At 45.8% G+C, this 22130-nt stretch overlaps 1 protein-coding gene across 1 annotated transcript in view; it reads right to left on the bottom strand.

Annotated features, from left to right (window-relative positions):
- Positions 1-22130, bottom strand: part of PLPP3 (phospholipid phosphatase 3) — a 39125-nt gene that overhangs the window by 9983 nt on the left and 7012 nt on the right. The window contains exons 2-4 of the mRNA XM_079313886.1: positions 6692-6849; positions 1939-2222; positions 945-1002 (exon numbers count right to left, since the gene is read on the bottom strand). Coding sequence (XP_079170012.1) covers positions 945-1002; positions 1939-2222; positions 6692-6849 — 500 coding nt within the window. The remainder of the gene's footprint in view (positions 1-944; positions 1003-1938; positions 2223-6691; positions 6850-22130) is intronic.

The following is a 22130-nucleotide window of genomic DNA, read 5'->3' as shown; positions in this document are numbered from 1 at the left end:
TCAAATGTTTTCCAAGAACAAAATAAAGAGGGAAAACAAAGAAAGAATTTAATATGCTGCCCACAACTGCCTGGAAAGCTCAGTTATAGGAGTTGCTGACAGGGAGGGGGATCCAAGGCTGAAAAGGCAGGAGGGAGCAGTGGTCACTTATCTTTCCAGAGGGTAAGGGATGGGGGAGCACTGCTCACAGATAAAAGCTCATGTTTCATGTTTTTATCAGTGCAGTGCTGTTCCTCTGCTTGCAAATCTGAGATTACCAGGGATGGAGGAGGAACACAAATCTTAAAAGCAGCACGGAATTTGATTTTTGATGAAATAAATAACTTATAAAAAAGGAAAACCAGACCCAAACCCCTCTGAGCCCCCCCAGAAGGGAGTGTGTGTGTGTCCAGCCCCTGTGGGCTCTGCAGGAAGCACCTTGGCAGCCAGCCTGGCCCCAGCCCAGTGCAGGAAGGGCAGAGCCATTCCTCACTGACAAAGGAAAACCAGTCCCAGCCCTGCCCTCCAGATCCAGGCGGGCACAGGCTGCTCCACCTGCTCCTCTGGCACATTTTGGAACCAGGCATCACCTCCTGACACAGCAGCACATCCTCCCCCTCCATCCATGGCACCTTTTGGCTCACCCCAAACTCTCCTCAGTGGAAACCACAATGTGGGGCGAACGAAATTGCACAGGCTGTCCACAAATTCAGCAGGATTTGGATTTAATTGCCACCTTGGCCTCATCCCAAAGCTTAGCTGTCATCTCAGGAGTCTCTATCCTAAATAACACCATAGCAGCTGAGAGTGGATCCTCCCCACCTCACACTCTTATTTTTCCAAATTTCTTTCTGAAATTTTGAAATTTCAACCAATTTCCCACACCCAACACTCATCCTGCCATTACTGCTATGGAATGTGGGACAGGGGCACAGGGGATCACTCAGCTCAGGGAAGTCACTTACCACCAAATACAGCATGGTGTACAGGGAGAAGGATGCATGCCCAGAGAAGAAGGATTTCCTGCAAAACAAAGCAAGTGCTCAGAAGCAGACAGCATAATCCCCAATATTATAATTCTCCCTGTGCTATGATGATTTGCCTGTGGCATCTGAGGGTGGCAGAGCACTCACAACCCCCAGCTCTCTGGGTTATGAAACCCCTGCTCTCTGCCCTGCTTGCTGGGGAGGCAGAAAGGGAACGGATGGACAGGATGCTTGCATTGTTTGTCCCTTCCTGGCCTGCTCATGGGACAGCAGTTGTTTCCAGGATAACCCAATAACTCATCATCTCGCCTCAAATAACCGGGAAACCCTGAAGAGATGAGGAGAGAGACTTCTCCAGCTGCTTGATTGCAGCATGAGGAATGTGCCCCTGGAAAAGTCAAAAATGGGGCATGGGATGGATGTGATAGAGCTCCAAGGGGAGGCACTGGCAGCCCTGCCTGTGTGCTGGAGCCTTTCCTGGGAGAAGCTCTGCTGCTCACCATGAGCTCAGTTCTGGGGGTGAATTCCCACACAGAGCAGCAGCTCAGGGAAACAATAGTGTAGGAGTGAAGAGAAAGGAAAAGAAATATTGTTCAGCTGAGTGCCACACTTCCCAAGGGAAACTGCTGCTCACTGGAAAATGGATTTATGGCCTTCGCAGAAAAAGCAGCATTTCATAAAATTCTAGAATGGTTTGTGCTGCAAGGGACATCAAAGACTTACATATTCCAGCCCCCTGCTATGGGTAGGGACAGCTTTCACTAGACCAGGTTAGGTTTAGATTTCCATTTAAGAAGGTTTTGGACACTTGCATCCACAGCTTCTCTGGGCAATCTGTCCCAGTGCCTCACCACCCTCCCAGGAAAGAATTTCACCCTAATATCCAAACAAACCCCACTCTCAGTTCCAGATTGGAATCCTCTATTGCTGAGACACATTTAGCTGCAGCCACCCTTGGCTTTAGTGCTCTCACCTGGCTTCCTGCACCCTGCTGTCACTTCCCCTGCAGGTGTAGTTCTGGATGTAAACTCCCTTGGCGCAGTTGATGGTGGAGAAATCCAAGTCACAAACGGCCAGGAAATGCGGCCGCAAGCGCCCGACGGACACTTTGGCAATGTCTGTGAAGGACTGGCTGATGGCACAGCCAAAAACAAAGCAGCCCACTTGCTTGTAGAGAGCTGCCACGTAGGGGTTCTGGATGAAGGAGCGGGATTTCTCCTTCAGGTAGTGGATGCGGTAGAGCTCTCCCGTTATGATCTGCGAGGGAAGCACAGCGTGGAGGTCAGAGAGCAGGGAAAATGCAGCACCAGGGTGGGGCTGAGACAGCTCTGGGATCTCAAAACAGGAATTTGCTGCTCTAGTGAGGAAGGAGAAGCCATGGCACAGCGTCTCTCCGTCCTCTCCCTCTCCCCCGATCAGTGCTTGGAATGTTGGTTATGGAAAAGTGCAATAAATAAAACAAAAGTTTTGGGTTAGCACGCTGGTGTATCTTTACACAAGTGAAATAACACCACAGTGTAGTGGGAAAAGAAAATGGACATGAACCAGATAAAGAGTTAGTGTGTGTTGGGAAAGAGAGGCCAGACCCACTACCCTCTTATCAAACTGATTTTGGAGGAAAATAAACCCACAGCCTGCTTATCTTCCTCTTTTAAAACCATTAACACAACAAGGGAAGAAACAGAAAGCCCCAAATTTTTCAGATTTTGGCCTAAAACTTGCTGCCAGCAGACCCAATTCAGACCTCTCAGGGTCTCAAAAAAAAGTGCAGCTATTCTGGGGCATTTCAAGGGGTCTTGCTATCACATGCCAGCAGATTATGTTTTTCTTGTGTCAGGGGTGCTGAGGTTTGACAAAATCGCCATAAATCACTGTCAGGGAGTAGAGGATCCAACTTCTCACAGTCATGACTCTTAAAAGGCAGGTTAATGAAAATTAGGCTGTGAAATGAAGTCCAAATGTCTCACCTCTCCCAAAGAGCCAAAGATTTAAATTGTTCTCCTTCACGCTACACACCTACATTTTAAGCTCCAGATTTACAGCTTTAGGATTTCATTCATTACTCTAAATGTTTTTATACCTGAGTAATAAATTGAGGCAGAGGTTTTTGGGTTCTTTTTTTGGATGCCCCCTTGTTCCCTGCCTCTCTGTAGTCACGGGGACTGTGATATGTAAAATTAACTGTCAGGAGAAATGCCTTCATGTTAATCCCTTTCTGGAGCAGCCAGCAATATTCCTCCCAGCATGGCAGCCTGCCAGCCATAAGCAGGAGACGAGGCTCCCCTGCCTACCTTTTTTTAAAAGCTTGGCACAACCTTTGGAAACTAATAAACTGGAAAAGCATGGCAATTAGACTAAGAAGAGTTGAAGCTGTATCATTGTTTGAACTCACTCGTACCAGGGCTTGAAAAAACAAAGGTTGACCTAAGGCAGCTGAACTTGCAGCTAAGCAGGCTTTATCAAAGAGAGATACAACTGTAATAACAGAAAATAAATGCCAAGCTATAGCAGGCTCTGCTACCATGCACAGAAATTCTTGGAGTGGCTGCACCACCGTTTGGGGTTTGCACGTCACAGATGAGATTTCCTCTTGGAAATCTTGTAGTGACCAAGGCTTGTTCAGGGAGCTGCATCATTTGAATCCTCACAGTCTCCCAAGACCATGGTTTATCTCCATTTTGAACCACTTTCCAGCATAAGCTGCCAGCCAGGAAATCTACTGGTGTGAGGTCTGCAGAGGGAGGTTGTCCTGGATGGACACAAGGGCAGGTCCACTCCCAAAAGCCTAAATTCACAAAAAGGGGAGCTCTGAGGCTCAAAACTCATGGCTCTCACAGAAAGAAGACCATAGAAATTATGGATGATATCTGATTCTGGGAGATGTGCCATTACTGCAAACTCACAAACAGATCCATGCAAACCTGAGGCTCCTGGCCTGGGGAAAGGCATGTGACCATTTTAACCAGGGACCAACAATAGTCTGGGGATTAATATTTTTCTCTCACCGTTGGTGGTCTGGGTAATTGCACACATGTAGCAGATTGTAAATTGGAGCCTTCTTTCCCTCACTAAAATGCTGCTGGGTACCCAGGAACCCTCTCCAGTTAGTGAAAGCCATGGATCAACTTAATGAGAAGTTAAAAATTGGGTAAACTTGGTTTTTTGGCAGTGCTGTCCCAGATAAAGCAGGACGGTGAAAAACTAATGCATCACAGATGTGCACAGACTGGAAGGACATCCTGGAAAGAAAATGAGTTTAAAAGACACCAAGCTCTTCTCATGCCTTGCACTCCTGAAAAGCCATCCACATGGGACATGTGCCATTCCCAGGTGATGGGCACAATTCCCTGGCACACATATTTCAAGAAGTTGGTCGATAGAGAGAAGCCAACATCAAACTTCTCTGTCTGTGAATGCTTTTGCAGACTTTCAGCTATCAAGTCTGTTTTATTGTTATTATAAGGCACCACCAGCAATCCAATTAGCCTGTAATTACTTTAAGAGCTTTTCTAGCCACTTGCTTTTGGTGTAACATTCTCTGTGCTAATCACATTGCAGAGTATCACCTTCAACTGTAAAACAGCCAGCTAATCCAGGTGTGTAACTCAGACCACCTAGCAAATTAGTTTTATTAGCAATGTTTTCACAGCCCTTCAAGACTTATCAGGTGTGGGGACATGGCACCCCTACAAGGCTCAGGAAGAGGAGTGTCACCTTCCCCTGGCCATCCAAGGGACCACCAACATCACATCAACCACCTCCTAGCATGAAAAGCAGCCAGGAGAGAGGTGAGAGTGCACAGCCCAGGGGCACCAGCCTCTCCAGTGTCATCTGCATGGAAATCTGCCTCAAGTCAGTAAATACACAGCTATTAAAACCAAATGCATATCCTCTCCCATCCTGCTGGAAGCAAAAGTCTGGCCTCTGCCCGTTTACTTAACAAACTCTCTGGGTGTCCTCAGGCCACTTAAAACATGACCTGGACCTTTTTACCCCAGGCTAGACTGCCTGTGACACCATGTAAAGGGAGGGTGTGAAATTTTGGCTGCTCCATGCCAAAAGCCAGCTCCCTGGAAGTGCTCACAGCCACTGCCCTGCCTTCCACAGGCAAAGGATGTGAGGGAAAGGAGTGCAGTCAGTGCTTTGTGGATTTGGAAGGAATTCCTATTATGCTACAGTAATTCTGGTATCTGGGTTACATCTGAAAAAGGAGGTCAGGCTGACTTGAATTTTCCATGCTGTCTGCCATAGCAAAGAAATCTGTTGCTTCAGTTCCTCGTTAGCCATTTGTGTCACTCACCAGCAAATAACTGAGCTTTTGAATTTACCTTATTAAGTTACATTTGTTGTGGGCACAGTGAAACCAGGGCAGAAACATCCAATTCTTTTGGAGATTTTCTTTCTCTTTTAATTGACCTGCTATTTCGTGGTAGAGAGTTGATGGATCACACAGGCAGCTGATTATGTTTCCAGTCTGTGTTCCAGCTCCTGTGTTTGCCACTGCCTCATTAGGGATCAGAAGCACACTCTGCATGGAGCTGGCATGCCAATAGCTCTGGCAGTAATGTGAAAATGAGAGGCTTTTCCATTTCATTTTTATGGCTTTTCCACACTCAGGGGTCATTCACCTGCAGGGTGAAATTCTGTGTTTATAGAATTGGGAGCCTGGCACCTTTTGGGTTTGTGTTGTGGAGGGAGAGGGCAGAGGGACAGGTAATTTTGGGGACTGGCTTTGCTGAGTGTGTTTATGTGGTCAGGGAATGATGGAGATATTCACAGCACAAAGGAGCAAGGATGAGGATGGGGTATCACCAAAGCAGGCACTGTGCCACCCTAAAATACCTACTGCCCATGAGATTCCATCTGTGAGGAAAGCTGAAAGGGGAACAAGTGCTCCTGACCTCACCATCTCCATCCCTCCCAGCTGAAGGAGCAAGAGGAAGGTGGCACCTCTGGGAAAGCACCTGAGCTGCTCTGGCAGCAGGTGAGAAGGAAAATGTAGGTACTTTTCACAGGGGAATTTCATCTTAGCTGGAAGTGTTTAAGCAACAACCAGGAGACAGCTTGTCTTCTGCCCCAAACCAGGCACACATGGGTATCAGGAGGCTCAACTCATGGGCTGAGTTCAGCTTTTTGGCTGACAAATAAAGCTCTTGCCATGCCTAGCACAGCTCTGGAAAAGTTGGCAGAAGGAAAATGAAGAGGGATTGGGAAGGTGGGACATTAACTACGTTTTACAGGGAGGACTCTGGGAATATGCTCCCCATGGAAGGTTTTAACTGTCTTAAAAACGACTATAATATGCAATCTCTTAAAAACCTAATACTAACCTGTTAAATTTTCCAGGCACTGGTTAGCTGAAAGATGTATCCTTTCTTTGTTTTTTAAACCTCATAAAATAGGCAAATACCACGAGTTATTTGAATAGGGACAAACCATGCCAAGTCTTTACTGACACTCAAGTGTTTTTACCTCTACTCTGAACTCTTACTGGAGGGTGAAAAAGTTCTTGTGAATCTCACAGACTTGCCCAAACACCTTTGGGCCTGTTTACAGGCTTCAATAGTAATCTCACTCCTCTCATTACAACCTTTCATTTGTAAATGTTTGCAACTCCACGCTTACAAAAGCCAAACAGTCTGCAGCCTGACAGATACAGTGGCAGCATTAGCAGGACAAAAAGATGCAAAAAACCCCCCGGAGGAGGCTGTGGAGGTGGCACTCACCGCGAGGATGGCGATGAGGATGCCTGCAGCACACAGCACTGCATCGTTGATGGTCTCCACGTTCTTCTGCGGGTACCTGATGCTGTCGTCGTCGCAGTAGAAGCCCCTCTGGTAGGGCTGGATTGTGCTTGTCTCGATGATGAGGAAGGGCAACCCGGCTACAAAGAAGGGGAGAAAACAACCAAACCCATCAGCAATACGGGCAAAAACAAGCAGCTCACAAAAAAAAACCCCCAAAATCCAACTAGAAAAGCCCTTGCAAACCACACATCACAGTGCCTGATGCTTTTCTTTCCATACTGTTATCTTTCCAAGGAGAATAGCATTGGGATTTGTTTTTCCAAGCTGGTCTTGCAGGGGAAAAGCATCTCCTCTGTTATGGTTATCAGATGTCTGCTCAGCCTGGTTCCAGTTAAGCCCTGTGCACTGCAAATATTAACTTACAGGAACAGACCCCTGGAGCAATCCCTCTGCAAAAGGCCATGAAAACCAATCTGGCACTTTCCTCTGGGGAGGACCTGGTGCTCTTTGAGTGCTCTGGGCAGAGCAGCCCAGAGCTGTGCAAACAAACAGGGCAGGATCCAGTATCAAAGATCTGACATCTCTCCTACCTGGCCAGCCCAGTACCCTCCATCCCCATCACTTCCCTGCCTCTGGAGCCTTCCTTGGCTCACTCCTCTGTGTATTTACAGGGTGTGTTGACAGTTTTCTGCCAGTGTTTGCACCTACTGGTGCTGAAAGCAGCTGTGGGACACCATCCATGCAAAGACCAGAGCATCCAGGATGAACTCCCAGCAGAGACTGTTCACCTTCAGTCACAATAAATCCACGTGAAATCTGGGCATTAAATACTATCTCTGTGCAGGATTGCTGTGTCTGTACAGCTTGGCTGGATCTCTGCACCAGCCAGGGAGCAGATCTGCTCAACAGCATGGGTCAGGACACACAGAATGGAGGGGACACCCAGAAATGGTGGCATGTCTGTAACTCTGTGTTTTTTTAAAGTTTTTCAGACAAATACAGCACTGTCTCAAACACAGAATGGTGTTTCCCAGCCACAATGTCACCTTGGGCAGGGCACCCTCCTTCCCTCTGCCTCAGTTTCCCCACCCATCTTTGCTCATCAAGAGGAGCACTACATCCCCACAAAACCAAGCCCCAAATTCCCTGAAACCCATGCTCAGAGTAAATCACAAGCCACAAGGTACAGGAAACCCTCCTCCCACTTGCAGAGTGAAACCCAGGTAAGGGGAAAAACAAATGCACAGTGGTTCCAGCTGTCCTTGGGCCAAGACAACAGGTCTCACACCCAGATCCTACAGAAGGCATTAGGGAATACTTGCAGACCACTAACTTGCTTAAGTATCTGTGGGTTTGTTTACACAGCTAGCAGTCAAAGACATCAGAGGGTTTTCCCTTCTAAAATGAACAAAAATAATAAATAAAAAATGAAGCTCTGTTGGGCCTGACCCAGAGTTATCCACAGGACATTTGTAGTGAGCACCACCTGCTAGATGTGATTAGCAAGGGCACCATCCATGCTGTTCAGAAATGTCACCAAAATAATGTTCCCTGTGTTTTCTCATCAACCACTCTCTGGATTTCACTTTGCGCAATCCGCTTTGGCTCACTCTCCTGGATGTTAATGGCTTTCCCTAAGCCAGGATTAGTACAGGGTTTTGTTAGTCTTAGGAACAAACTCCATCACCTGTGAGCAGGGAGAGCACATACTGAAGTAAAGTTTTTAGGTACACAATAGTGGTCTAGGCCACTGCTTTCAGATCCCCTGAAAAACTCTGGGAATGGGTTAATTGCCAATTGTGAGTGCTTGGCAAGGCGGGGCAGTTTCCACCACACGTGTGAACCAGCGAGTTCAGAACTGCCTGCCCAGCTCGGATTTGGTAAATAAATTCGGACATCTCCTGTGAATCCAGTTCATCTTCATCCCACCATTTCACTGTTCTGCCAGCTTGGCCCCAGAAGCCTTCCCCTGATGCCAGCAATCCCATTTTAATGAGTTACTTAAAGAATCCTTAGGTTTCCCCAGGAGAAAGGGCAGGGCAGAAGCTCTGGGTTTTCCTGGGTTTTCTGAGTGCCTGGAGTGGTGGCACAGGGTTGAACTCAGGAGTAGACACACCACGGTTACGTGGCTCATTGTTATTCCTCCAGTTCCTCTTGCTAATGGTTTTCACATGACAGGTCTGTAAAACACATGTTCCCACAGACAATAAAATACATCTGAAAGCTAAAACCGGCCCTAAAAGAAAAAAAAAAACCTGAAAAAATAAATAATTTTTTTTTTTTTAAAAAAGAGACAATAGCGCTCCTATATATTCTGTGAACCCAGGAATAATAAAGATTTGTTTCTCCTTCATTCACTGAGCAGCATGGGGTAGTATTTCTGTGTTTCAATTATATGTACACTTGCCACAGCTATCATAAGAGCATAAGTGACCTATATGGGACACATTTTCATAAAGCACATAGGCATAGTTTGGAAAATCCAATGAGTTTGTTTTCTCTCCTACAAACTTGTGGTTTAGTGGGATATTGCCAATCAAGTCTTGATATTTTTCCAGCAAAACAGTAACCTCAGATTCCCTTTTTTTTTTTTTTTTTTTTCCCTCCCCTTTTTTTTAACATGAGAAACATAAACACACTCCCTATAACTGAATGAATATTACTCAAAAGACAATGCCTTTGATTTTGAGGGTTGGGTGAGAGGCTGCTCTTTCACCCAAGGAAGGGAGGACCCCAGCCCATGGCAAACAATAAACTGTGCTTAAGATGACTCCTCTTCCACGAGCTTATTTCTTGGGGGATGGGTTGTCTGAGGGACCAGGTCACCACCCACATTTTTATTTTGGCAAGGGTGTTCCAGCACAGAGAAACCTGTAGTGGTGCCAGAGCATGGGCTTTGCAGAAAAAACACTACAGAGGGAAGTCTGGAAGAAGACAGAAAATTAAATGCAGAGAGAGATGCCTTTGGGATCTCTCAAACAAAACACTACAGAGACATTATTCACACTAGGAGATGTGCCTGAGGCAGAAGGATCCACAAGTGGGGCTTACAGCCCACACACCTTGGAAATGGAAGGCAAGCAGAGTGGGGCTGTGCTGTGAGGATGGAACGTGTGGCCTCATCACCTCTCCTGCCCCAGTCTGCCCCTCTGAACCAGCACTGTAACAGGGAATTCAGAGTGCATCCCTCCCTGCAGATCTACAGATTCAACAGCTGAACCCCATAAAGGTGTTGTCTTTGACCTCCACCACTTCCCATCCCTGCACTAAACTACTGAAGATACAAGAGGTTCATTTCAGGAAACAGCAACTTGCACTGAGCTGAATGACACATGTACAGGGCAGGAAAAAAAAAAATTACACTGGGGATGTTCACTTTTCTCCACAAATGGTCATTCTGTGTGGGTACAGCTCACCTGCATGTGCAGAATGACTGCAAAACCTTTAGGAATGCTGCAGAAGGGTCTCACATCCTCCTCAACACTGGTATCCCCATGCTGGGAACTGACACAGAAGCCTGTGGACCATGTCCTAAAGCAGGGACACAGCACTGGCACATCCAAAGGGACTGTGCAACCAGAGGAGGGCTGCAGCCCCATCCAAAGGAAACCAAAGCATGGAACAAAGGGATTTGCTTCTTCCAATGCAATAAAGGCAAACGGTGCTGAAATTACCTGCAACATCCTTCACAAGGTGCTGGAAAGTTTCTTTCCCTTGTACAATGGGGATCTTTTTTTTTTTTTTTTTACTTTAATAACAGAACAAGGAAATCCCAACCACAAGCTTTTATCCAGCTATGCTGCAGGAGATCAAACACAGCTCCAAACCATGAGCATAAAGGAATTCTCCTGGGACTGATCCTGCCCCATCCAAGCAGGTGTGGACACTGAGGAATTGTGTGAGGCACTGCAGGATGCTGTGGGGCTGGGCATTGAAAAATGATGTTGCTTTTGTTGGGAGGAAGTCCAAGTGACTTGGTGACCTCTAACTGCTGGTGTCCTGTGCTAAGGTATTTCAGAGCAGGGTTTAAATTTATTTGTCTTTCCATTTAATAAAGCCAATCGAGTTTGGAAATCTAGCACCAAGGAAAAAGTATTCCTTTCTTTGGTCAGCACCTTTATTAAGAGGCAGTTAATAGGCAATAATCCTGGGAAGGCTGGCAGCTTGAAAGTTAAAACCCCAGCACCAAGCCTAAACAAAACCCCCGTGTACTCTCTGACCAGCTTGAAATGTGCATAAAAATCAAAGGCAGGAGAAAAAAGGGCTCTGTGTTGGGTACAGCACTTTGAATCTCAGAGTCTTTGAAAAGTTAACACTTGTGCAGATTTAATGGGGGAGAAAAAAAATTTAAAAAGGGGATAAGCTTTCATTGGCCACTCATCAAAAAGTGGAAGGAGCAGAAGGCAGGAGCATTTGTGCAGTGACCCACCAGGCCACTCTCATCTTCCCAGCCCAGCCTCCACCTTTGCAGCAAATTAAACACCATCACCCCCTTCTCCTTTTTAAATGTCTCGTTTTGATGGAGTTCAGGGGTTATTTTCCATTAAATCTTTGTCCTTTAACCCTGCAGGTCAGTGGGATGCTGCTGGCTATTTCAACAAAGCAATGGCAATTTCTAACAAGTACTCCATGATGCTTTTGCCTGCCAGTGTACAAACCCTGGGTGTTCTTTAGCTTTCACTAGGTCAGACATCTACCTAAATAAGTGAAAAAGACCATTAATTAATTTGGCAGGGCTGAGTGAGGTATCTAATTCCTGACTCAAGTCACAGAGTGTAAATATTTGGGTACCTACAAGAGACAGGCTTTCTATTTGAAGTACTTAGTGGCTGATCTTGGGTACATATAAATCTTATTTGGTTTACAATATTTGTACATATTTAAAAATGCATATAAACTAGATTAGCCTATGGTAGGCTTTTATTAGGGCTTTAAAAGTTGGCTTTCCAAAACTTTGAGAGAAGAACTGCAGCCTTGGCAACTGGTGCAAGAGAAAGCAACTCTTGAAGCCAACTTACACTGCAGATGTATAAATACATATATAAATACAGAAATAAAATTTAATAACCCAAAGAATAGAAGTATTTCCACATTTCTGCCATATCAGGCATGTGCTGTCAATCAGAACAGAACCCAGCTCTGCCCCAGCACTGGCTGTACCTGAAGGAATGGTAGGAGCATGGTCAGCTAAAAAAATAATCTGCACTCCAGTATCAGCCAAAATAAGGATCCTGCTGCAGACTGGATCAAGCTATTAAATTCAGATTTTTAAAGGTCTTGAAAGCATCAGTGATTTGCCTCCATCCCAAAGTTTTTTTGACTGGATCTGGATATTTGAGGATCACATATTCACTAGGACAAGCTCTGCTATTTTATTACTCACACTGTGTTAATTGTTCTTCACCTTGATTCCAGCAGTCCAGCAAACTGATTTGTGCATCTGCCTGTATTTTGGAAACACATCTAATATCTTTGTTTGCAAAACAGATTCCCATTCAGCTCGATTACAGTTCCATTACTCTCAGCTGACACACGAGGAGAGAAAGTTCTCCACACAAACAAACCCTAGACTTTACAGTAAAACAGGTACCTGCTTTAGAGTACTGAAGAACCTATAAACAAGGATCAGTATACACTGCATTTTTCTGATTTGACCTGTTTGGAAAAGTCCTTGAGCACAATGGGTTGATTTCCACCAAAAAAAAAGAAAAAAAAATTAAAAATTAATTAATTTTCAACTAGCTGTAGGTTTGTTCATGTAACTCCCATGAACATGTTAATTTGTCTGCCAACCTTCCTATGAAGAGAGTGACACTTCTGTTGTCCATTTCATTATTTTTATTTTTCAGCTAAATTGTAGGAACTTCAAAGCAAACCTCACCATTTTAGGTCCACCAGATGCTACAGATTCCAGTGGCAGACACAGGTTCATTTTGACTTAGATGATATTTTCTGAGTTCTGACTTTTTTGGGGTTAGTTTCTTTGTTTTTAGTAGGAACTGGTTAATCAGAAACACTGGGCAAAACATCTTCTCATGCCTATTAGTGCAACACCAAACAAGAGGAAAGTAAAAAAAAAAAAAAAAATTATTTAAACCTTCTTGGTCACAGACACTTTAAGACAAATGCCAAACTATCCTCTTGCACTGCAAATTCCTCTGGATTTGAAAGCAAGAGTAGAAATATTTCCTCATGTGGCTGGAGCATCACATGCCAGCCCCACACTCCAAGAGCTCCAGATGAACAGGAATGCTGCCACAGTTTTTTTTTTTGGTTTTTTTTCTGGAAGAAAAAGTGCTTTTAGTGAGTAGCTATCACCTATTTTCAAAGATAAGGACCACATGCAAAGAAAGATAAGGGAATTCTACAAAGAGTGTTAAGTTGTTCCTCATAGCAATTTGGAGTAAGCTGATGCATTAAAATTTTTAATATTTCCCCAGGTAATCACAACTCTGTTCTACTCATATAGAATGATAGAGAAGATTAGGTTTGAAGGAACCTTAAAAATCACCTATTTGCAACTCATGCACAGGGATGTCACCCACTAGATCAGGTCACCAACCAATCCATCACCCACTACTCAAAAGGAAAATTTTGTGAGTGTAGGAGCTGTTTTAATACATAAAATAGCAAGCAAAAATTCCTTATTTCAGCTTCTTGCCCCCAAACACCCCAACACAGAAGCCCTGGCTCCTCCTCTTTGTACAGACACCCCAAACCACAACAAGAACAGGTAGAAATATAAAACTGTAGCCAATGTAACACAGCCAACAAAATTCTATTACTTTTAACTCAGTAAAAACACAAAGCACATGAAGCAAAAATAAAGCCAGGTAACCTAGTCAGCACTAGATCTTTTAAACAAAAATTCATCAAACTTTTTTTGAATTTCCCAAACATCTTCCTGAGCACCATGGGCAGGCAGTGCCACTGTAATTAAGCACGTTTTTGGGAGAAACTGCCCCTGTGCAGGAGGCAGCAGAGCCCCTGGCCCTAGCCCTGAGCTTGCCACCAGTAGCTTTTTGACCCAGTTCTGTCAATGTACCTATTGTAAATGCAAAATCCTTCTTTGGATTTGAAGCAGCAGCCACCTGCACAAATAAGGCTGGGTTATAACTCTGTAACCCAATACAAGCACTGGAAGCTTAAAAAGTTTGTATTCCAAAAAGCACTTCTGACCTCTTCCTTAAAAGTTCACTAATCACTTTTAATTCATAATTTATTTCCTCTTAATATACTTGCTTTATGTAATGCCCCCCCTTTCTCCCCCGCCTTCCTCTCCTCCTTTCTTTTTTTCTGGAAGTTCCCCAGGAGAAAATGGTATTACACAACTGCCTTGATTAACTGGAAATGAAGCTTTTCCCCCTCGGTAGTGGTGATTTGGTAGAGTTTCCAGGACATAAAGCACAGCCCAGAGTGCTGAAAGGCAGAGAGACGTGGGTGGAAATGATCCAAAGGCCCTTAAAGTGATGGGGGTTGATCTTGGTGGTCCCCAGAGCAGAGCTCTGTAAGGTTTTGCCTATTTATCAATGGGTTAAAAAAAAAGTGTAATATTACCATTCTTCTTGTTCCTCTGTGTTTTCACTGTGCAGAGTGGCATCCTGATGTATAGCAGTATATAACTGAGATTGTGCTGGTAATATTACAAAAATAAATAAAAATCATGCTCCTGATTAAAATAGCTTTGTATTACAGGGAAAGGAGACTTTTAAAGGGAAGGAGGAGGTGTGACAGCTTCTGCCTTGGCCGTGCTGACACCTCCCTGCACACAAAAGTTAAAGTTACTTTGATGGAAAGCAGCTGGGAATGGAATATTTTGGGGGCAAGACATCACCTGAAGTGACAGAGGTGTCACCTACCCTGGTCCATACACCCCTGGATGAGACCCTGTGAATTATTTATGCCCTTGAAAGCCAAACAGATTTTTTTGGGGGACAGCATGGTTCCATGCTGCACACCATCTCAGACTTATGGGTACTTTTATCCCTCTAAGAAACTGAAAATTCTGCAAATCCAGTGTAACAGCAACATTGAAAACTTCACCACTGCAAGCACAGGGCCAGGCAGGGTGGGTACAGTCATCTTGTCACCCCATGCACAGCCCAAATCTCTGCAATTTGCAGCCAGGTGACATCCCATAACCCCATTTCTTTATGGGACAGGATGAATTGGGCCACATCTGAATGGCACAGGCAAGGGCCAAGGCTCTATTCACACTGACTCGAGGGACACAACATGTACCATGCCTTTTAAAACCAAAAATGGACAACTCCCAATTTCCATTTCCAGCCTCCTGCCACAATGCTGTGCCCTGCTGTCAAGGAACGTGTGAATAAATTGAGGAAAGAAGGTTAAAGAAGCCCAGGGGAATAGGAGTCCCTTTTTCTTTACTGCAGTTCATTCTGACAAAGCCTCTTCTGTTTCCTCTTCTCCCCCCCCCCTTTTTTTTTTTTTTTTTTTGTAAGGGCTTGGTGCCAAGCTGCATTATTCCTCTTCACCATGGCACTGCCATGAAACCCTCCTGGTATGTTTGCCTGAAAATCACAGGTTTTCATGGAAATTGTTTTTATCTCAACAACTACTCCCTTTGTCACCTCAGATGTGAAAAGAAGAGGAGAAAGGCTCAGGCTCAAATCCCATCCCTGCAACAAAGCATCCATGAAAAAGCACCACGACCTTCCAAACCCAGCACCATGAAAACCTGCCATCCCAACGGGGCAGAAACCCTCAAAAAACCCTTTTTCCACCTCACTCAGAACACCAGTGCAACTGCAAACCCATGAGAGATGGGGTTTGAAACACTGAGGCTTGGGGAAAAAAAAAAAAAAAAAAAAGCATCCCATTGGTGGGAATTGTTTTGAAGCATCTTTTAAGTGGAAATAGTTTCTTTTCTTGCAGCCCATCGTGGCAACCAGAGCCCAAGGCAGGAGCTCCTCAGGGGTGTCCTCTATTTCCAGCCTATTTACTGCTCTGCTCAGAAAGGAGCCTATAGATGCTCCAGTTCTCAGATTTGGGGCTTTGGAGGGACTGGGTTATTCAACAAACCAGCCCTTTCTAAACACTGTCAAAGGAGTGATTTGATGCCTTTCAGTGCTCACCATACAAAACTCTGAAAGAGCAGCAGACTTCAAAAGCTGCAGGAGCAGAGCTGGAGTTTGGCAGGAGTTCATTAGCTGCCTGTGCCCTTCTGTGTGTGGCTTGTAATTACATGCAGACCCACTGCCAAATCCTCATCTACTGAGGGGCACCAATTAACATGCTGCTGGATGATTCACAGGTAGCTGATGTTGAGATTTATATACCCAGGGTGCCAAATAGCCAGTGCTTTTTATTATTAATATTGTTGTTATTATTATTTTAAGCTGGTCTTTCCTCCTTTTTTTCAAGTTATCATACAAGCACAAGGTTTTGGCAGTAAAATTGGGATTGTCCAGCCTGTTCCCAGGGTCACAGACACTGGTGGGTCTGATCCTGCTGACACTGTGCACCACATCTCTTGGAGCATGAGCCAAGGGCTGGCAAGCTAAACCACATACTGTGTCTTCTCTTTGTAAAAAGCAGAGGTTTTCTGCTCCAAGGAGAAAAATTATAAAATTGAGGCATCATTTGTACTCTACACTTGGCTTTCCTGTTGCTTGCATCCTCTTACTCCTACAAGTAGCAAAACAACAACAGCAGAAGCTTCAATAGCAATTGAGGGAGCTGAGAAATCAGGTAACTAAAAGTGGTAATTTATTTTTTGAAGGGGAAATGTACACAAGACTGCATCTCCTGTAGGAAAACATAACAGTTGTTAGTTTCTCTGACAAAAGATTAAAAAAAACCAACCCACAACAAAAAAGAGCCTTTCTTCTCTTACTTGAAATCTGCATCCCTTTGCCTCTCTTACTGGGGATCTGCATCCCTTTGCAGCCAGCTGGCTCCCAGTGCAGCCCTTGGCAATTAAAACCTTGGGAAGTCAAAACACAACAGCATGGAAGTGAGCCTTTTGTTTTCCTGATTTGTCATTCCTGTCTTGTGCTTGATGCCCAGATTTCTCAGGCTGGAGGGAAACTGTGGGCCCAAGGCACAGTCTCCAAGCTGATGGTTTTCCCATGGGGAGCATGGAGACTCAGGCCTCCTCTCCTTCTGCTTGACTTTCTCTTTTCCAAAAAATTCTGCTCCTCAGCCCTGGGGGATAACAATTCCAGGAGGGCTGCAAGTACAACCCAATGCTTGCACTGCTTTATCCTTCTCTAATAAACCTTTCACTGCATTTGACACGATGCAGGTCTTGTCCAGCCATGAAAGCTTTCCTCCTTATCAGGAGAATTTTTAATCAACCAGCAGGGAAAACATGGCCTGACATTTTATTGCTTCCTTGTGCTTTGCTTTTAGATGTTTCAGTTTCTTCCAGCTTGTATTCCTGCTAATCTCTTTAGCCAGGGATCAGTGGAAAGCCTCAAGTTTGCCATGCCCAGCAGCTTCCCCTGGATCATTTGGAGTCAGGGCAGGCAGAGGAGCAGTGGGGACAGTGGGGGGTTTATGGTGGGATGGAGAAGAAGGCACCAAGCTCTGGATTCACTGCAGGTTCTGGAGCAGGGTTTTGTCCTGGCCACAATTACAGAACAACAAACAACGTCTGTGGGGAAGGGTCATAAGAAGTTCAGCTTTCCTCTATTAAAACCATCTGGTGCCTATAAAAAACCCCAACTGGTTGGTTGGGATGGTTGGTGGCACCTCCTCCCTGCTGGGCTCTTCCTGGCACCTCACAGGAACATGGTGCCAGAGGTGCCACAGTAAGGGACAGGAATGCCACAGGAACAGGGTCCTGGCAGACCAATTTACATCCCTCCTGCTGCAAAGTGCCCCAGCATCCACCTCATTTCATTTCTTATCTGAGCCAGAACTTCTTTACGAGGTGCCTGTCCCCTCAGGAACGCCACAGTGCCCTGGGTGAGCCCTGACAGCAAAATAAAAAATAAAAAATTCTGAGCAAAATAAAACATCCCTGTGAGGCCTGCGTGGGACCCTGCAAAGGATTTTTTCCAGGTCACAGTCACTGGTGGGTTCCCCCTCCAGCATCAGCAGCGAGAGGCACCGCCAAACCTGCAGGGGATGGGAACCTTTATTGAAAAACAAAAAAAATCTAAACCTCTCCTTTGTTTCCAACATAAAAAAAAAAAAAAGAAAAGAAAGGAGAGGAGAGGAGAGCTTAGAGCCAGTTCCCCAGCCTGTAACACAAAACCAGGCAGTGCTGGGAAACCTTACACCAGGCAGCATCCAGCTCATGTACTCCTGCTCCGCTCGCCGCCTCCCGGATGCTTCCCCAAGCCCAAGCTGCCCTTGAGAGAAGCCAAGGCTCAGCCTCTGCTGAAAAGCCTCTTTGTTTGGATTCCCTTTCCAAATCAGCATATCCTGAGGTTGAACTCCCTTCCACCCCTCTGCAGGGCTCTGTGAGGCTGGGATGCCTTTGGCAGAGCTGCCAGCAGGTTTGTGGTGCCCTAACAGCACGGGGAACCTTCTCCATCATCAGGGGAGAAAGGCAGCAGAAGTACTGCAGAATTACTTCAAAAGATCCTTTAATCATGAATTGTGAACAGAGGAGCTGAGTTCTCCTTAATTAAACAATGGCTTTAATCAACCTTCAGTAGCTGGCATTACTCAGAGGGTGGTGAGGCCCTGGCACAGGGTGCCCAGAGAAGCTGTGGCTGCCCCATCCCTGGAAGTGCTCAAGGCCAGGCTGGAAAGTAATTTGGGATGGTGGAAACTGTCCCTGCCCATGGCAGGGGGCTGGAACAAGGTGAGTTTTAAGGTCCCTTCCCACCCAAACCACTCCATTGTGTGACATTAAGGCCCATCAGTGAGCTGACCATTTTGTCTTTCTTAAACTGGCATAATGGAAAGGAAAACAGACAAGGCAGCAAAGAAACCCAGGCACAAAGTCTGGACCATGCACACATCACCAAAAGGGTCTGATTCCAAGTACTGCCATGAACTTTCCATGCAGCCCCAAGGTCATCACTCACTGAGGCTTTTCAAGGCAGACCTCTACTCCATCACTCCCTGTATACAGAAATAAAATGCATTTTCTTGCACTGCCCACTCTGTCTGCAAGCTCAGGGCACAACTGTGCTACATCCATACAGCCCCTGACAGGCAACAGTGATCTCCTGTGTCCCTTGGGACTTGCAAATGCCCCAAAATCCTGTGTTCCCACAAAAGGCAGAGGTATGGTACTCCCAGGGCAGATCTCTGCTCTAGCTCTGGCCCAGCTGAGACTCACAAACAACACCAAGGCAGTAATTTCACCCCTCTGAGAAAACACAGCAGATCTCACAGCAAGGGAGTGTTAATGAGAATATCAGACTGACAATAAAGGGAAAACCCTCTCCTCCAAAACCAGCCTCAGGCCCAGGATTTAAAGCAATTTCACGGGGGAAGAAGATGTTTTTCACTTGCAGGCAGCTTTAATTTACCTCAGTGCTACATCTCTCCCTGTGAAAACAAAACCCTGAGATTTAAGCAGGTGGATTTTCAGGCTGTGGACCCAATACCCACTTGTGGCAGAAAACTTCAGCAAGAGCAAAAGCAAAGTACCTGTTGTTATATCCACAATCCTGATGTATCCCAAACACTATCCCACTTGTCTGGCAATTCCAAACATGCTGCATGCCTAGATTCTGCACTGGCTCTGAGAGTTTTACACACTGGAAAACTTCTTTGTGCCCGTGGTGATTTATCAAAACACGCTTTCTCCAAAATGCTATCTGGCTTTTTCATGGGCTTTGCATTTGACAAAGATTCATACCAGCTCAGTCAGAAAAACAAACGCCACAAAACTTCTCCTTTAAGAAAAAAAAACCCAAACCACCCAACCCTCACAGCCCAATGCTTTAGAAATGCTTCCACATGCTAATCAGCCTCCTATTCAGTCCCAGACTGAATAGGACTCCAACAATGACAAAGAAATACGCTGAACCTATCCCACATTTCATCCCCTTCACTCAAAATGTTGCTGTTACCTTGGTTTTCAGCTGCTTTGTGGGAGCTGCAGCAGAATGACAGCTGCATGCTAAAGCTGCAGGGATGGTCAAGAAACCAAGAGTGCTGGATGAAAAAAAATATCTGGCCCAGGTTATGTGGGGGAAAAATGGGATAATTTGAAGGGATAGTAAGTGATGCTGCAAATTTTTTAAAGAGTTAATAAGAAAAAACCAAACAAACAAAAAGAACAAACCACAAAAAAACCCTGAGTCCTCTACTAAAAGCACAGCCTCTTGTGATCAGGCAGCAAAGGGAAGTTTCTCTCAGCCTGGCAAGATAAAAGCCCTTTTAAGCCCTTGCCTTTGAGAATCATCCATTTTTGTTATGTATTATCAACAGGCAGATGCCTTAGTGCAACTTTTCCTCCACATCCTTAACCTGAAAAACTCCAGCTCATATTATGAGAAAGGACAAGCCAGCTCCTGCCACAGTGGGTGAATCCAAGGCTGTTTCCCCTTTTCTGCAGAACCTGGAAGCAGCAGAACAGAGGCACTTGGGTAAGTTTTAATAGGAATTCAGGTGGGAAGCTCCAGGACAGGTGCACACACATCCCAGGGACACACTTCAACCCAAGCCCTGGCAGTCACAGACCCCACAGTCGCTGAGGATCTGACCTCAAGATACTTTGGGAGACTGGCAGAAGAAGCACTGAAGTTTGCAGCTCCAGTGGGGAACTCAGGAAGGAAACAGAGACCCTCAGCAGCTCTGAAAGCCCCAGTGGGCACCTGGGTGCCTGTGCAGTGCCAACACTGCCTTCAAATCTGCCCACGCGCCCGGTGATGCTGCTCCTTCTGCTCCTGTCTCCCCAAATTAGAAACTCCCAGAGGCACCAACGTGCCTGGGCAGGACCAAGGGCAGCACAGCCTGGCACAGGGATCCTCGGCCCAGCACTTGAATTCAGGGAGATGCAGCTCCCCAAAAAGCAAGGGCCATCTGATCAGGGATCAAAGAGCCGCTCCAGGAACCTGCTAACACCAAACTGGTTCACAGCTATCGACTTCAAAGGGGTTCTGCTGCCTGCCATCAGCTCGCCAACCCATCCAAAATTATTCCCTGAGCATCACTCAGAACACAAATGCACCCAGTGGTTACTGACCAGACCTGCTTATCAGCATTTTACCACGCTGCAGAAAAGCCTTGGAAGCCCTCAAAATGCCTGGGATGTGGGACTGGTTGCCACGGCTGCTGCTACAAAGACCAGAGCAAAGACCTTGCTGTCAACTGGGTGAGAATGATAACCAGGGCTGGGCTGGCTGCTCCCTCCAGGCTTAAAGCAAAGCCCATGACACCACCTCCCAAAAAAAGTCATAAATAGCCTGCTGAGTGTCAAGGAGACAGGAAGCCCAGATCCCATTTGGCACATAGGCTTTCAAATTCAGTGGTTGGGCACTTGGAGGATGTGATGAGGTCTCAGCTTCACAGACCATGTGCTGAATTAACCAAAATGTAATAAATATCTGTATGCAGTGCCTGCATGGTCAGACACAAGGGCACTGCTGGCTGGTCAAAAATGGCAGTCATTTCTTGTGATTTTACAGGTAGTAATTTCTTCTTTTTGTACAGGCAGCTGATTTCTTCTTTTGTGCAGCAGCAGACTGATGCTGCTGAGAGACACAAGCTCTCTGAAGGAGTATCATTTCTTTCAGGAGGGATGGCTGCCCAAAACATCTCACCAGCAACTTTCATTTATTCTCTTTAAAGCCATGGAAGGAAAAACCACACTGTTCTCAGCTGCAGCAGCCAGTAAAGAGATGAAGCTCCAAGAGGTGCAGTCTGACATCTGCAAGCTCCCCAAGCAGTGAGGGACAGCTCTGTCCCACAGCCACCTTTGGTGTCCAGGGTGACCCCAGCAATGCCAATTGTTCCTCAATTTGCTGTGTTTTCCAAGCATCACAGGCTGTGCCCACTGGTATGTTCTATCAGAAAGCCCCAAGCTTCTCAGTGCTACAATCAACACACTCAAATCTTTCTGGGCAAGGGATGCAAAGCTAAGGAAAGCAGCAGAGGATTATGAGCACTCTCCATTGACCAAGACAGACCAAGTGCAGCTCCTTCTGGGCTCTGGCTGGCAGCCCCAGCCTGGCCCTGATGGGGGACACCATGTGCTCAGAGAACTCAAGGTCATGTGTGGATGCAATCCCATTCCAGGGCTGGAACAGGAACACACAGCACAAAGAGCACAGGCATCCTCAGAGCATCACAAGCTCTGGAGTTAAATTACATGGTCTGCTTCTAACTTGACTTGATGCAGAGTCTGTTTTCAACCCTCTGTCTCCAAAACATCCAACACATGTGAAAAACAAGCCCACTTACGTGACTGACTCCAAAGGATGGAGCTCCACAGGCACTTCTGATACTTCCAAACCTGCCAGGACAGAGCTAATTTTCAAAC

This window comes from Erithacus rubecula (genome assembly GCF_903797595.1).
Source record: "Erithacus rubecula genome assembly, chromosome: 10".
In the NCBI taxonomy this organism is placed as follows: Eukaryota; Metazoa; Chordata; class Aves; order Passeriformes; family Muscicapidae; genus Erithacus; species Erithacus rubecula.
The sequence above is the reverse complement of the archived record's forward strand: the minus strand, read 5'-3'. Positions and strand labels throughout refer to the sequence as shown.